We start from the raw sequence: 18207 nt of genomic DNA, 5'->3' as shown, positions 1-18207 counted from the left end.
AATTAGCACTGTATCTCATCCCTCCCTCTATTTCTCTCTCTACCCCAACCCCCCCCCCCCTCTCTCTGTCTCTGCTCTCTTTCTCACCTGAGTGTATTGTACGGGAATAGCCTGAACAACGCCCAGCAGATCACAGAGAGGATGAAGGGCCTCCAGAAGTTCCTTCAACTGTGAGTGTCCTCCTAACAAACATTACAAAAAATAACAAGAAAAATAGTTCTCAAAAAATACTAGAAAAACAACAGGTTATACTCAAGGGTTAAAGGCCTACTAAACATTTCTTACACATATCCATATGCCTCCTCGTTGCTGCACTAGGTTGTGCTTCCTCTGTTTTTCTGGCGGTAGMGAACAATAGACGCTGTAGTAGGTTCTATTTGACTAATGATAAAGAAATCAACATACCCATGAATATCCATTTGTATTTATGGGTCTGTTGGTATAGTACCAGAGTTCCATTTTCTAATATGCCCATTGGTATTTGATGCTAGGACCCTGGAGAGTAATCTGCTTCTGTCAGACAGCTGTCTGCACCTCTTCCTGCAGTCGGAGCTGGGGGTGTCCCAGATAGAGGCCTGCGCCTCAGGGAGAACCCATTACTCTGTGTCCCAGGCCGTGCTGCGCTGCGGCTGCAAACTGCAACGCTTCCACTCCCAGGAGGACCTGTTAGAGACCAGCCGCAAGGAGTCCTGTGACTCCGACTCTGTTAGGTAGGTAGGCCTCACAAGCACACACACACACACACACACACACACACACACACACACACACACACACACACACACACACACACACACACACACACACACACACACTCAATGATTTATGGGCCTTGCTCACTGTCTCCCTCTCATTAGACAGTAGATAAGTTATGGGCATTCACTCTCCATCTCTCTCTCTTTTTCTCTGACCATGGCGGTTAACGAACAAGGCAGCTCTTTCGCTTCTGTTTTTCTATACCTTGTGTGTCTCTTTCAAGGCCCTCTCTTCGGTAATTTATCTTTCACCTGTCTGACCTGTCGTATGTCCTCACAAAGTCTATGTTGACATTATGGCCAGGAACAGTGTGTGGCTGCATGGGGCTTTGTAAGATGTCACACACACAACCTAGAAAAAGACATCACCTGCTTTTATGACAGGAAGAGTGTACATTGGTAACACTATCGAAAGCTCCTTAAAAATGAAAATAAACCACTTTGAGGAAGTGAAACCACGGACTTCCATCTCTCTTCAGGTTAACCACTGCTACGGTAGTGTGGTTGCATAAACTTGATATCAGATAACTGTGGTCCCTGGGGTTGAGGAGGTTTAATTAAGACAGTGGTTTAAAGCTCTTCCTGCCAGTGCTTTACGGTGTCTTTCCATTGATGAATGTCAGTATGGCCTGGTCTTTAAGGCCTGTTTCCTGGACACAGATTAAGCCAAGTCTAAAAAGCATTCTCAATGGAGACTCTTTTGTATCTTTTTAGTCCAGGACTAGGCTTAATCTGTGTCTGGCAAACTGTCCCTAAGTCTATCACTTTCACACTACGGGCCAGTGCTAGGATTGACTGAAGACACAATGTCATGACTTCCTCCGAAGTCGGTCCCTCTCCTTGTTCGGGCAACATTCGGCGGTCAACGTCACCGGTCTTCTAGCCATCGCCGATGCCCCTTTCATTTTCCATTTGTTTTGTCTTGTCTTCCCACACACTTGGTTTCAGTTCCATCAATTACATGTTGTGTATTTAACTCTCTGTTCCCCACATGTCCTTTCCGGTATTGTTTATTGTAAGTGCTTGTGCACGTTATGTCTGGGGTTTTGTCCCATTATGATTATTGTGTTTTGTACACAGTGATTTGTATCATTAACCTTTCAGTGATACCCATCCCGGATCCGGGAGCATCCTCATCAAAAAAGCTGACTAGCATAGCCTAGCCTAATGGGACAGGGATATCATATAATATAATTTTCATGAAATCACAAGTCCAATACAGCAAATGAAAGATAAACATCTTATGAATCCAGCCATCATTTCCGATTTTTTTAATGTTTTACAACTTTGGCTAGCCATGTCGAGCTCACGTGTCCAAGAAATGTTTGCGCCTGGAACGAAAAATTCCAAAAGTCCCAATAAACGTTGAATAAACTGATCAAACTCGGTTGAAAAATCCTACTTTATGATGTTTTTCTCATATGTATCAAATAAAATCAGAGCCGGAGCAATTCGCCGTGTATACCGAACGCTTTTCAGAAGACAATGTCGAGTTCCCCCGCGCGCCGTCGAAAACTGACAAAAAAATACCGGACCTGCCACTCCAAAAGCTCACAGGATACAGGTATCCTGTGTGTGTGTGTATCCTGTGTGTGTATTTCTTTTCTCTCCTTCTCCCCTCACAGGTGGCAATCATCATTCCCCAATCAGTCATCAATCAGAAGACACACCTCCTCCTGTTTCCATTGCCCAATCACATCTCCTTTCCCTTGGTTTAAAAACCCATTCAGTTGTTTTCTCTGGAGCTCGATCTCTCTGTCATGCAATCTCTCTGTAGATCTCTCGTTTGGTTTAGCAACTACATGTGAGTATTGTTTGTTATGGTGTTTGACTGTTTGTTTGATGGTGGGAAAAGGGGGTACCAAGCCAAGTTGCCCATGGGCATACACTACCCGTAGGAATACTTTGTCTAAGAACACTAGTTAGAACTGGGCGGACCACCCATTGTATTTTTGGTTAGTTAGCTAGCTGTTGAAGTAGGCTAGTCTAGCTTAGGGGTGTTTTTGGACATTTGTTTCTTTCCTTGGGTCCAGCTCAGCCCCTTTTCCTGCTCCCCTTTACCGTGTGTTTACCAAATAAACCATGAGTGTTTGACGGTAGATTTAGTTGTCTGTGGTTTTTCGTTCTCACTGTTACTTTTTCACTATTATACTTTGCATGAGTTATGTTACGGGTCTCGTTACCATCCCCCCTAGACTGCCGGGCCAAAGGGATTCGTAACAAGGGCGATTGCGCGGTAGATCTCCTGGTAGACGCTGCACTTCCCAGGAGTCACGTGTATCCCCTGTCACAGGCGGAGACGGAGGCTATGGAAAAATATGTCTCCGAATCCCTGCGTCAGTGGTACATTCGGTCATCCACTTAACCCGCCTACTCGAGTTTCGTTTTTGTGAAGAAGAAGGAGGGAGGTCTGCACCCGTGTATTGACTATCGGGGTCTGAACCAGATCACTGTGAGGTATAGTTACAGCGATTGAGTCAATGCAGGGGGCGCCCTTCTTCACCAAATTAGATCTCAGGAGCGCTTACAACCTGGTGCGTATTTGGGAGGGAGACGAGTGGAAGACGGCTTTCAGTACCACCTCAGGGCACTATGAGTACCTCGTAATGCCGTACGGGTTGATGAATGCGCCATCAGTCTTCCAGGCCTTTGTAGACAAGATTTTCAGGGACCTGCACGGGCAAGGTGTAGTGGTGTAAATTGATGACATTCTGATATACTCCGCTACACGCGCCGAGCATGTTTCCCTGGTGCGCAGGGTACTTGGTCACCTGTTGGAGCATATCCTGTACGTCAAGGCTGAGAAGTGCCTGTTCTTTCAGCAGTCCGTCTCCTTCCTAGTACCGCATTTCCACCTCAGGGGTGGAGATGGACAGTGACCACATTTCAGCCGTGGGTAATTGGCCGACTCCCACCACGGTAAAGGAGGTGCAGCGGTTCTTAGGGTTTGTCAACTACTACCGGATGTTTATCTGGGGTTTTGGTCAGGTAGCGGCTCCCATTACCTCACTGCTGAAGGGGGGCCCGGTGCGTTTGCAGTGGTCGGCGGAGGCGGACAGGGCTTTTGGTCATCTGAAAGCTCTGTTTACCTCGGCTCCCGTGCTGGCTCATCCAGATCCCTCTTTGGCGTTCATAGTGGAGGTGGACGGGTCCGAGGCTGGGATAGGAGCCCCTGGGCCTTCTTCTCGAAGAAGCTCACCTCAGCGGAGTGAAACTATGATGTGGGGGACCGGGAGCTGTTGGCTGTCGTCAAGGCTTTGAAAGCGTGGAGACATTGGCTTGAGGGGTCTAAACACCCTTTACTCATCTGGACTGACCACCGCAATCTGGAGTACATCCGTGCAGCGAGGAGATTGAACCCTCGCCAGGCAAGGTGGGCCATGTTTTTCACCTGTTTTGTGTTTACCCTTTCCTACAGACCAGGCTCCCAGAACGTGAAGGCAGACGCATTGTCCCGGCTGTATGACACAGAGGAGCGGCCCATGAATCCCACTCCCATACTCCCCACCTCCTGCCTGGTGGCGCCGGTAGTGTGGGAGCTGGACGCGGACATTGAGCAGGCGTTACTTGCAGAGCCAGCTCCCGTCCAGTGTCCCGCTGGGCGTCTGTACGTCCCGTCTGCTCTTCGTGACCGGTTGATCTTTTGGGCCCACACGTCACCCTCTCGTCATCCTCGGATCAGTCGGACAGTGCGCTGTTTGAGCGGGACTTACTGGTGGCCTACCTTGGCTAAGAACATGAGGGTTTATGTTTCCTCCTGCTCGGTGTGCACCCAGTGTAAGGCTCCTAGACATCTGCCCAGAGGGAAGCTACACCCCTTACCCGTTCCCCAACAGCCTTGGTCGCACCTGTCGTGGATTTTCTAACCAATCTCGCCCCTCACAGGGTAACACCGTGATCCTGGTCATTGTGGATCGGTTCTCGAAGTCCTGTCGTCTCCTCCCTCTGCCCGGTCTCCCTACGGCCCTACAGACTGCGGAGGCCTTGTTTACGCACGTCTTCCGGCATTACGGTGTGCCTGAGGATATAGTGTCTGATCGAGGTCCAAAATTCACTTCTAGGGTCTGGAAGGCGTTCATGGAACGTCTGGAGGTCTCGATCAGCCTTACTTTAGGGTTTCACCCCGAGAGTAATGGGCAGGTGGAGAGAGTAAACCAGGATGTGGGCAGGATTCTGCGGTCCTATTGCCAGGACCGGCCGGGGGAGTGGGCGGCGTTCGTGCCCTGGGCCGAGATGGCACAGACCTTGCTTCACCACTCCTCCACTAACCTCTCTCCTTTCCAGTGCGTACTGGGGTACCAGCCGGTTCTGGCACCTTGGCATCAGAGTCAGACCGAGGCTCCTGCGGTGGACAACTGGTTCAGGCGTGCGGAGGAGACGTGGGAAGTTGTCCGTGTTCACCTTCAGCGGACCGCGCTGCACCAAAAGGAGAACTCTGGGTCCACGGTTTGTGGGGCTATTTAAAGTCCTTATGAGAGGGAAGGAAGTTTGTTATAGGTTACAGCTTCCCCCCGATTACCGTATTAACCCCTCGTTCCATGTGTCTCTCCTGAGGCTGGTGGTGGCTGGCCCACTCCAGGAGCCCGCTCTGTGCCTGACTTCTCTACCGCCAGTACGCACGCCTTACACACAATGAGTTCCCTGTTACTTAGTTCCAAATTAAATTACACAGGACTATAAACTTTGAACACTGACCTACACCCCATTAAATACATTAATCATGGATATTAATGAACTTCGAAGGTGGTTTCAGACCTGTATATTGGAGACCTGTAAGGAGCAGCTTTGAGGTGTGCTGGCTGGAACTTTGTTTTAGGTCTGATTGAGAGAGCCAATATTTTGTCTCTGCTCTCCGGCTTTGTTACGGCAGAGATAGAGACAACATGCTGTACTAGGCTGCTGTACTAGGCATCCCTTGATGAATTTGTTTAATTGAACGTAAATAATGAATTCCCAAGAAAGAGATTTGGCCCAGTTGGTAATTGCTGAAGATCAGAAGCCACAATTCCAAACTTGAAACTGGCATAAGAGCGAGGCGGCTGTAAGCGCCATAACGACAACTTCGAAGAACAAGAAAGAAGGAAGATGGGGACAAAAGGGAGGAGAGAGACACCGAGAGATAGATGAACCCATGAACTAATGAGCAACAAAGAGCTAACGAGTTTGGCGAAGGAAAATGAACTGTTCCCAAAATCATCTTTTAAACTTGGCAAGATGAAACGATGGAGCAGCAGTTGTTTTTGACAGCTCGGGATGAGGCCAGCCACAGCTCAGTGAGAAGGGGTAATTCCTTATTCCTTTATATTACCCGCACTTGTTCTCTGCTGGAAGCCCCCTCATCCCTCGCTTCGCCCGCTCCCCAACATTGATTCTTGAATTAGACTGTTTTATTGAATAATTAATAGGCCCTTTCCCCGTGATTGATGATTTGCATGGCTTGAATATTAGCCTTTTCTATCAAACGCCACTTGTTCTAATGTAATCATATTGAAAACATGTCCAAACTGTGTTTACCCACTTTGTGTGTGATGTTGTCTTAAGTAGCAGCTGCCACAGCTTCACAATGCTCAGTGGTGGGGAATAGCCTTGTTGAGCCTTCACTCACTGGTGATTGCAAGGCTTTTGAGTTCTGACATGCATACATTACACACATGCACACACACACATAACTGCGCACATGCACAAACACATGCCGCACGCGAGCACACATGCATGCACGCATGTTCATGCATGCTCACACCACAGGCAAACACACACATGCACGCACGCACGCACGCACAAAGCCCTGATATAATCTTCTCCATACAAAGTTATCAGTTCCCACAAAGAGCTTCTCTAATAGATCCAGTGGAAACTAGGCTCAGTTTGAGTGGCAGCCCTAGACTGGAATACAGATATTGTCAGACATATTGCCTCCACCATGTCACGGTCCTATCAGAGAGAGAACAAGAACACATCAATGCTGCGTAGACACACACATTAAGATTCTCTTTTCATTTGATTGGGATTGAAGCAGAGCACGAAATGACGTTGTCATTGCACCCGCTTGTTTTTTGTTTTTATTGTTTATATTTTCTCTGATCAATTGACTTATTCATTCCAAGAGTCCGTTTCACCATTTTCTGTCAGTGCGTCGCTCGGCACATGAAAGTGCTTTGCCTGGCGTGGAGTCTGTTGTGGTTAGTCAACTCCTTACATGTGCACGGTTAAATAATTAACTTGGTAACACACTAATGACAGGCAGTGATCATGTTGGGATGAGGACGACGGGATGACTGTTGATCAGGGAATAGGACCTGTCTGTTGCACTCACTCTCACTGGAGGGTGTGAGTATTTTGTGTGCGTGCATGCATGTGTGCCTGTGTGTTTATGTGTTTTCGTGTGTTCATGTCTTGATACTGCCTGAGTTTATGGCTGCATATTACACATATTACACTTCACTCAGCTCAGATAGAACATATGGACCCATTTCAAGACAGTTCAATAAAACTGAGTTTTTTGTTTGCTTGTGGGTGAAAAAGTAATAGCTGCATTTTACTCACCACCAACAGAACACATCTCTCAAGACATTTATGTCAAATGAGATTGAAGATGTGTGTGTGTGGGGGGGGGGGGGGGCTTTCATCAAAAAATCTTGAAAAATAAGGAAAATACCTAATACTCAAGAAAACACACAAAACAACACAAAAACAATAATCTCCCAAACCTCAGCGCTATTCACTATAAAGGCACCTTGAAGGGAAGGCCTGTTCCCGGGAGCTTACTACGTATCTGATATATTATGCAAAAATCATTAGGCTAAATTAAAAAGCTGTTTGAGAGAAACACGATCTTTTAATGACGACAGTAAAGCAGGGAGGGACATTAAAACATAACCCTAGAATAGAAACACGAGACATGGGAGCGAGAGGCCATTGATTATCAATCAGAAAGGTCATTGTCTTTCTCTCCATTTCTTCACCCTCTCTTACGCAGTATCTCTGTTACACCTTGTGCATTTTCTCTCTCCATCTCTCTCACCACATTGTGCCTCTCTTCCTGTGAGAAAGAAAGAGAGAACACAAAAGAGAGAGGAACCACTAGAGACATGGACAGGTGAGTAGAAGACTGAGCCGATTAATAACATGGTAGCTCTGTTAATAGCTCCTTATCTTCCTAAGTTCATTTTTTTGGTATTTCTCACATTATTAGCCCAGAACGTTTTTTGCGTTATTACGTTCAGCCGGAATGAATTTTTGGATTTCAGACAGTAACTCAACAGCATTGCAACCAGAAACACTACTTTCCTGAAGTGGATCCTTTGTTCGTACCCTCCAAGGCGATTTAACTTATCCCAGAGGCTGCTTCAAGACGTCGCCGGCGGAGAAGAGGTATTCGGAGTGGACATTTAGTCCAACTCAAGAGGCGTACACACCATCCACTGCTTCTGAGTATATTACTCGCTAATGTTCAGTCCCTGGACAATAAAGTAGACGAGCTCAGGGTGAGGATCTCCTTCCAGAGAGACATCCGGGACTGTAACATACTCTGTTTCACGGAATCATGGATCTCTCCGGACATACTGTCACTGTCCATATAGCCAGCTGGGTTCTCAGTACATTGTGCAGATAGAAACAAAGACCTCTCTGGGAGGAAGAAAGGCAAGGGMGTACTTTTCATGATTAACCATACATGGTGTGATTCTGGTAACAAAAAGAAACTCAAGTCGTTTTGTTTACCCGATCTAGAATACATCCCAATCAAATGCCGAACGCATTACTTCCCAAGAGAATTAGCTTCGGTTATCATCACATTCGTGTAAATTCCCCCTCAAGCCGAAACTACGACTGCTCTCAAGGAACCACACTGGACCGCATATCTTGATGTAGAAGTTATTGTAGCTGGGCATAACCTTTATAGAGTCACAAACCCGGATCCGGGATCCCCCCCATCAAAAAAGCTGACTAGCATAGCCTAGCCTAAAGCCACAGGGATATCATATAATCAAATGTTCATGAAATCACAAGTCCAAGACACCAAATGAAAGATACAGATCTTGTGAATCCAGCCATCATTTCCGATTTTTTTAATGTTTTACAGGGAAGACAAAATATGTATTTCTATTAGCTAACCACCATAGCAAAAGACACAACTTTTTTTTGTCCACCATTTTTTTTCCTGCATCAGTAGCTATCACTAATTCGACTAAATAAAGATATATATAGCCACTAACCAAGAAACAACTTCATAAGATGACAGTCTGATAACATATTTATGGTATAGGATATTTTTTTTTTGAAAAATGTGCATTTTTCAGGTATAAATCACAGTTGTACATTGCAGCTGCAATCTGAAATAGCGTTGGAAGCAGCCGGAATAATTACAGAGACCGACGTCAATAATAAAATTACCTAAAACATTTCAGAAAAATACACAGCCTACAGCAATCGAAAGACACAGATCTTGTGAATCCAGACAATATTTCAGATTTTCTAAGTGTTTTACAGCGAAAACACAATATATCGTTATATTAGCATACCACATGAGCTAACATCACCCCAGCATTGAATCAATGCAAAAGGGGTGATAACGTTATCGCCACCAAAATATATTAATTTTTTCACTAACCTTCTCAGAATTCTTCAGATGACAGTCCTGTAACATCATATTACACAATGCATATAGAGTTTGTTCGAAAATGTGCATATNCGCCATCTTGGAGAGTGACTTAGTCTAATCATTAAATAATCATAAACTTGACAAAAAAATACAGCGTGGACAGCATTTGAAAGACAAATTAGTTCTTAATGCAATCGCTGAATTACATTTTTAAAATTAACCTTACTGCGCAATACAAGTTGCGCCAAAGCGAAGCTACCCCCAAAAAAATGGCAGCTTATGCGTTTAACATTTTTCAACAGAACAACGATTTATCAGCATAAATAGTTCTTACTATTAGCTGAGCTTCCATCAGAATCTTGGGCAATGTGTCCTTTCTCCGGTCTAATCGTCTTTTGGTCGAAAGATGTCCTCTTGTCCTGTCGAAATGGCCACTAACGTTCGGCATGTACAGGAAAAGTGTCCAACTCTTGAAAGTGCGTCACAAAGAAATGCCAGAAAATCGCAATAAACTGAAATAATTTGGTTCAAAATAACAAGATTATGATGTCTTTAAAGCTTATATCGAATAAAAACATGACCGGAATTATCTAAGGAGCTAAAACCAGAGCTTCCACAACGATACGCAAAGCTCCTCTTTGCGCCCGAGCGAAGATCCAAAAGAATGGCCACCGTGATTCCAATCAATTTATAACCTTTGGGAACTACGCAGAGAGTCCATTTCAAGTCTCCCTATTCGCTGACACCCAGGGGAAGGCGTATGCAGTGCATCTCAACCAATAGAGGACAGGCAAATTAATACACAGGTCTCAGAACAGCCAGTACAATTCTGAATTCTGACATACACATAGGAAAATTGCTCTAAGTCGAGTTCTGTTTCACCCACAGACATAATTCAAACGGTTTTAGAAACTAGAGAGTGTTTTCTATCCAATAGTAATAATAATATGCATATTGTACGATCTAGAACAGAGTACAAGGCCATTTCATTTGGGCACGATTTTTTCCCAAAGTGAAAATAGCGCCCCCTACACACTAACAGGTTAATCTCCCAGTGTCTGGTGGAAAACAGACTGAGTCAGGTTTCCCTCAAGTATTTTGCCTGTGCGCATTCCATTTATTTTTCATCCTGAAAAACTCCCAGTCCTTAACGATTACAAGCATCCCCATTGTATTATGCAGCCACCACTATGCTTGAAAAGATGGAGAGCGGTACTCAGTAATGTGTTGTTTTGGATTTGCCCCAACATACAACTTTGTATTCAGGACAAAAAGTGAATTTTTTTGCCACACGTTTTGCAGTATTACTTTAGTGCCTTGTTGCAAACAGGATGCATTTTTTGGAATATTTGTATACTTTACGGGCTTCCTTCTTTTCWRTGTGTCAATTAGGTTTGTATTGTGGAGTAACAACAATGTTGTTGATCCATCCTCAGTTTTCTCCTTTAACAGCCATTAAACTTTGTAACTGTTTTAAAATCCCCATTGGTGAAATCCCTGAGTGGTTTCGTTCCTCACCGGCAACTAAGTTAGGAAGGATGCATGTATGTAGTGACTGGGTGTACACCATCCAAAGTCTAATTAAGAAATGTACCATGCTCAAAAGGATATTAAACATCTGCTTTTTTATCTGCCCTTTGCAAGACAATGGAAAACCTACCTGGTCTTTGTGGTTGAATCTGTGTTTGAAATTCACTAATCAACTGAGAGACGTTACAGATTATTGTATGTGTGGGGTACAGAAATGAGGTAGTCATTGAAAAATAATGTTAAACACTATTATTGCACACAGAGTGAGTCCATGCAACTTGTTGTGACTTGTTAAGCACATTTTTACTCCTGAACTTATTTAGGCTTGCCATAACAAAGAGATGGAATACTTATTGACTCAAGACCTTTCAGCTTTTCATTTTTAATTATTTTGTAAACATTTCAAAAAACATAATTACACTTTCACATTATGCCCCATAATGTGAAAGTGTAATTATGTTTTTTGAAATGTGTTGGCAAGTGACCCAAAAAATCTAAATTCAATCCATTTTAAAATCAGGCTGTAACACAACATTTTGAAAAGGTCAAAGGTTGTGAATACTTTCTGAAGCCAATGTTTGTGGAAAATTAGGTCTAACATGCTAAAAAACGAAATATCCCTTTAAGTTTGTCTTATTTTTTTAGCAGCAGAGGTCAAAACAAACGGACGCGTTTCAGGGACAGCCTTTGTCAGAGATCGGAAAACAAGAGACATCCACCCATATTTATAGATGACGTCACATTGTATTACTTCTTCTTTCTTTTTTTCACAATCATTATATTCATATTTACATACTGTACATTTTCTATTGTTTTTCACAAGAGCTTCAAAATAAAAATTATAATAAACAAAGAAAAGCGCAACTGTTGCTCACAGGAAGCAACCTAACAGGAGTTCTTCGTTAAGGCCCCTAGTGCTCCCTGTTTGTAAGTCATGGACAGTATATGAATCTCTCTGTAACATACATTTTTCTCTATCAGCTCCTCTCTTAAGTGTCTGTACAACTTCTATGCCCTGGAACCTCAGTTGGCACACGTCATGTCTGCATTCAAGTGTTTGGCTACAGGGGACTTGTTGTTACCCAGTTCTTATGTTGCTCTTGTGCTCTGTAATACAAACTTTATACTTCTCTTCAGACTTTCCAACATAATAATAGCTACGTGGACACTTCAGTAATATAGACCACAAATTCCGTTTTACAGGAAATTCTACCGTGACATAAAGTTTCTTTCCCGTATCAGGGTGAAAAGAGAAATTACCCTTGATCATTGCATTACAGTTCACACAATTATGACATAGAAAATGCTGAGGGGGTGCATATTCATCAGCTCTTACCAGGCTGTCCCTTAGGTTTCTAGCACGTTTAAAAGCTAATCGAGGCATATTCTGAAAAGCCCCCACACAGAGGGGTCCGTAGACCGAACATGCTCATGCTTTTTAATGGAAGATTTAACAGCATGAGAGAGAGGGGGAAAAGTAGTCACAAATATAGTATGTTGATCATTAGGAGGGGCAGGCTTAGGGGTCATAAGATGTCCGTGTACCATTACATACACTGCTCAAAAAATAAAGGGAACACTAAAATACACATCCTAGATCTGAATGAATGAAATATTCTTATTAAATCGTTTTTCTTTACATAGTTGAATGTGCTGACAACAAAATCCACAAAAATTATCAATGGAAATCAAATTTATCAACCCATGGAGGTCTGGATTTGGAGTCACACTCAAAATTAAAGTGGAAAACCACACTACAGGCTGATCCAACTTTGATGTAATGTCTTAAAACAAGTCAAATGAGGCTCAGTAGTGTGTGTGGCCTCCACGTGCCTGTATGACCTCCCTACAACGCCTGGGCATGCTCCTGATGAGGTGGCGGATGGTCTCCTGAGGGATCTCCTCCCAGACCTGGACTAAAGCATCCGCCAACTCCTGGACAGTCTGTGGTGCAACGTGGCGTTGGTGGATGGAGCGAGACATGAGTCCCAGATGTGCTCAATTGGATTCAGGTCTGGGGAACGGGCGGTCCATAGCATCAATGCCTTCCTCTTGCAGGAACTGCTGACACACTCCAGCCGCATGAGGTCTAGCATTGTCTTGCATTAGGAGGAACCCAGGGCCAACCGCACCAGCAAATGGTCTCACAAGGGGTCTGAGGATCTCATCTCGTACCTAATGGCAGTCAGGCTACCTCTGGCGAGCACATGGAGGCCCCCCAAAGAAATACCACCCCACACCATGACAGACCCACCGCCAAAACCGGTCATGCTGGAGGATGTTGGAGGCAGCAGAACGTTCTCCACGGCGTCTCCAGACTCTGTCACGTCTGTCACATGTGCTCAGTGTGAACCTGCTTTCATCTGTGAAGAGCACAGGGCGCCAGTGGCGAATTTGCCAATCTTGTGTTCTCTGGCGAATGCCAAACGTCCTGCACGGTGTTGGGCTGTAAGCACAACCCCCACCATGTGGACGTCGGGCCCTCATACCACCCTCATGGAGTCTGTTTCTGACCGTTTGAGCAGCACATGCACATTTGTGGCCTGCTGGAGGTCATTTTGCAGGGCTCTGGCAGTGCTCCTCCTGCTCTTTCTTGCACAAAGGCGGAGGTAGCGGTCCTGCTGCTGGTTGTTGACCTCCTACGGCCTCCTCCACGTCTCCTGATGTACTGGCCTGTCTCCTGATAGCGCCTCCTGCTCTGGACACTACGCTGACAGACACAGCAAACCTTCTTGCCACAGCTCGCATTGATGTGCCATCCTGGATGAGCTGCACTACCTGAGCCACTTGTGTGGGTTGTAGACTCCGTCTCATGCTACACTAGAGTGAAAGCACCGCCAGCATTCAAAAGTGACCAAAACATCAGCCAGGAGGCATAGGAACTGAGAAGTGGTCTGTGGTCACCACCTGTAGAACCATCCTCTATTGGGGGTGTCTTGCTAATTGCCTATAATATCCACCTGTTGTCTATTGGCATTTGGCAGCCCCTGTGAAAATTTATTGTCAATCAGTGTTGCTTCCTAAGTGGACAGTTTGATTTCACAGAAGTGTGATTGACTTGGAGTTACATTGTGTTGTTTAAGTGTTCCCTTTATTTTTTTGAGTAGTGTACTTTACCGAACAATGAATTTGAAAAACAAGCCACCATTTGTGGTCAGTTTGCCTATAAGGATTATGATAAGAAGTTGTTGGATAATTGTCAATATTACATATACTTCTGACCCTCAGCAGCTGGCTATAAGGTAGGCTACGTCTAGCAGTAGATAGATGGTAACTTGAATAATGCAGGAAATCCATCTTCTTGGGATACACAGTTGTTTTTCTCTCTCCTCTCACATCTGTAGGTGTGTGTATGTGTGCGTGTCTCTGTCTGTGTGTCTGTCTTCGTGTGTTCGGGCATGCGTGCGTGACGATGGATCATCCAGTATTGAACTCCAATCGTAGTTAAAAGATGACACTCGTGTGGCTGCATCAGGCTTTGAACAATCAAATCTCTCGTTTTCCAGAAGAGAACACAATGAGAATAGTGATACCGCTGCTCCAACACACCTTCACACACTCTTAGTTTTGTTTATCCGAAATCAAAATGCAGCTTTATTTCCCCCAAAGCAGCGTGCAACGGCTTTGGCAGTGAGATGCAGAGGGGTTTTGTTATTATGTTGCAGCTCTTTAACAGACAAAAGGTATTTGTGTACATCTTTCACAAGGGCGTAAATCACCTCTTACATCTGAACTCAACCGCAGTTCATATTCACAAGCAGACGTGTTTCTATTCATCTTGAACCATGACAGCATAGATATTTGGAAAAGCCGTGACATGAGTAAACTATGTTATCAGGAACATGGCTCCCTCTCCACACGGGATCTATTGCTTCCACACGACTAATCGCCTACATACATGCGATCAAAGGGAAGTCGAGAGAGTGTAAGATAGAGTGAGGAGGGAAAAAGGAGATGGAGAGAGAGACAATGTGAGAAATGAAACATTTTCTTTCAAATAAGTGTCAGTATATCTGGTATAGTACTTGTAGTTAAACTGACACATTACAATGCTATATAACACTATAGTGTCACTGTGACTTACCATAACATGTGTATTTTCTTGAACTGGACTGGTTCCTGTTCATCACGGCTTCAACATGATCTAACACACTCAGGTGTGAAAACAATCAGCTAGACAGAACGTCCGGCTGAGCAGATGGCTTGTCAAAGTCCTTCAAACTTTCTCCCAAACATGACAGGTTTAATCAGTCATTTTAGTTTCACTGCCAATTCCTACCCCCTACTGATCCCATGTCTGAGCAATATTTCAACATTCTGAGTTTTGTTTTCACGAATAGCACTGCCGAGCTTCTTGACCAATTCAATGAGACATTAACCTGTCTATCCGGAACCCCTCGCCAACAGCCAATGAAATTGCAGGGCGCCAAATTCAAATCAACAGAAATCTCATAATTCAATTTTCTCAAACATACAAGTATCAGACACCATTTTAATGATAAAGTTCTCGTTAATCCAACCACAGTATCCGATTTCAAAAAAGGTCTTCGGCGAAAGCAGAACATATCATTATGTTAGGTCAGCAACTAGTCACAGAAAGCATACAGCGATTTTCCAACCAAAGAGAGGAGTCACAAAAAGCTGAAATATTGATAAAATGAATCACTAACCTTTGATATTCTTCATCAGATGACACTCCCGGGACAACATGTTACACAATACATGTATGTTTTGTTCGATCAAGTTCATATTTATATCCAAAAAGCTCAGTTTACATTTGTCTTTGCCTCCAAAACATCCCGTGAATTTGCAGAGAGCCACATCAAATCACAGAAGTACTCATAATAAACATTAATCAAAGATACAAGTGTTATTCACAGATTTAAAGATATGCTTCTCCTTAATGCAACCACTGTGTCAGTTTACATTGGCGCCATGTTCAGAAATGTCTCCAAAATATCCGGAGAAATTGCAGAGAGCCACATCAAATAACGGGAAATACTCATCATAAACTTTGATGAAAGATACATGTTTTACTTAGAATTAAAGATACACTTGTTCTTAATAGACAAATAAGAGAGATAGTGCCAAACCTCTATGCCAATAACAGCTAGTTTTCAGTTTTCCCCTCATCATTCAGACCACACTCCCAGACAGTCCAAGCAAAATTCTTGCTTGAGAAATTGCTCTATTTTTGTTTATTTTTTAACATTTTATTTGAAAACAATCAAAGCAAGGTACTTAGTTGTTACCCAGATAATGATATAAAAAACGGCTGCATTGGACCTTTAAGTATAAAATTATTACGACACACTTTTATCATATCTATTTTTGTTTCTTTTTGACCATCCTATTAAAAAACAATCACAGTCAGGTATTTAATTGGACACTCCCCCCTCAGAGAGAGACACAGCTTGATGTGAGCTCTCACATTTTTCAACATGTTTTTTTACAAAAGGATAGATTTGGAGTTAGATAAACTTGGATTTTTCAACAGGTACATATGCAGGATGCTACCCTCTTCAGCATGGCCTTCGCTACAGATCAAAACTCCAAACCTACAACATAATTTTTGACCAAAATTAACCGGCGAGATTACTGCTTCCAAGGTTTTATTTTTCCAAGCTATACGGAAGGTGCTCTAGCCAACAAACAGCAGAGACCTGAGCACACCGTCCCAACCTGGAACTGAGCCAGATACAAATTCAATTAGCACTAAGGTGTGAAGTAGAAGGCTTTTGGGCCCAACAAGTGTCAGGAGTCTTTGAAGCGTCCTGCCTCCAGAAATAAAAGCTTCTCCCAAGTGGGTGTGACACCTACTCCCCTTGCTTGCTGCACTGCTGCTTGGATTCCACCTGGTGATATGTTCACCATTTGCCCTGGCCTGTCTCCCCCTGCCTGGTACAGGTACCTCCACCACACTCACCCCTCTCCCCCGAGCTTCCGCTTGCCTCCAGCACAAACGCACTGTTGGGGTGTGTGACTCTGAACTTACAATGGCTAGCCCCAAGTCGTTATATATTTAAAACATTTCTTGTGCATTTTGCTATTTTTCTATTTGCCTCATGACTCCTGCATACTTAATTGACTACAAACTTTCTTTACCCAACCGTGGGACAGACTGTTTGTTCCCACACTCGGGACTTTGACTCTGTATTGGTTACACAGACTTTTGGCCTCCCATCCTATTCTAACCACCTCTCGCCGGCTTTGTATTCATGTTTCCTGATGAAATTGCTGTACAAAATGATCTTGTTGCCATCTGATGCACATTCAGATGTAAAAAATGAGCACTGCAGAGCTCTCCCTGTACTATGCCGTGCCTTGATTGTATTACTGTTGATGATATCTGGAAATGTGCATGTACACCCTGGCCCATCTACTGTTGCCAGCCCCAATTCTGACTTGTGCTCCGGTATCTGTTTCACTGCTTTCTGCTCTCGTAAAAGCCTGGATTTTCTTCACGTTAACACTAGAAGCTTATTACCTAAAATGGATAAATTGAAAGTGTGGGTTCACAGCTCCAATCCAGATGTGTTGGTCATTACTGAGACATGGTTAAGAAAGAGTGTTTTGAATACTGATGTTAAACCTCTTGACACTACAGGGGGTGCTGTTTCAACTTGGACATTTATCGTTCCCAAATTAAACTGCCTCGTACTCAATTCTTGCTCGTACAATATGCATATTATTATTACTATTGGATAGAAGACAATCTCTAGTTTCTAAAACCGTTTGAATTATGTCTGTGGGTGAACCAGAACTCTTTCTGCAGCGAAATTCATGACAGGAACTGCGAAGGTCTGAAAACGAGGCTCTGTTCTCAGATCAGTTTAAAGCTCTGTATGTATCCTATGGGTCGACATGAACTGCACCCGCCTTCCCCTGGATGTCAGTAACCAATGAGAAGTGGAATGGAGTTTCTACGTAGTTCTCAGAGTTATAAAGGCCAAGGAACGAAGGGAGCTCTCTTTTCGACATTCGTCAATTACGCAAAGCAAGACCTCAGGATGGCATTTTGAAACGCTCAATTATCAGCCTTAGATATATCCGTCTGTAATTTAATTCGATATAGTTGTTGTAGAAACATCATAACGAAGTTATTTTAAACCGAGTTATATCAGTTATGCGAGTATATTGCTATTTTCGAATTTCCTTAGTTTGCGCTTTGAACATTTGGGCATGTTGTGGGCCACATAGCTAATGTTAGCTGCAATTCCGAAGTTGAAGACGACATTTTACAACCAAGCAACGATTTCTTTGGACAAAGGACCACTTGCCCAAGATTCTGATGGAAGCTCGTCCAAAAGTAAGAGCTATTTA

The 18207-nt window shown here is 43.8% G+C and overlaps 2 protein-coding genes across 2 annotated transcripts in view; both read left to right on the top strand.

The window, feature by feature from the left end:
* LOC111972056 (sorting nexin-10A) overlaps positions 1–748 on the top strand; it is a 7192-nt gene extending 6444 nt beyond the window's left edge. The window contains exons 2-3 of the mRNA XM_070449283.1: positions 111–170; positions 492–748. Coding sequence (XP_070305384.1) covers positions 111–170; positions 492–714 — 283 coding nt within the window. The 3' untranslated portion in view covers positions 715–748. The remainder of the gene's footprint in view (positions 1–110; positions 171–491) is intronic.
* Positions 1–18207, top strand: part of p2ry8 (P2Y receptor family member 8) — a 240396-nt gene that overhangs the window by 170554 nt on the left and 51635 nt on the right. The gene's annotated exons all lie outside the window — the stretch shown is intronic.

This window comes from Salvelinus sp. IW2-2015, linkage group LG2 (genome assembly GCF_002910315.2).
Source record: "Salvelinus sp. IW2-2015 linkage group LG2, ASM291031v2, whole genome shotgun sequence".
In the NCBI taxonomy this organism is placed as follows: Eukaryota; Metazoa; Chordata; class Actinopteri; order Salmoniformes; family Salmonidae; genus Salvelinus; species Salvelinus sp. IW2-2015.
Note: the sequence above shows the minus strand (reverse complement) of the source record. Positions and strands in the feature narration are given on the sequence as shown.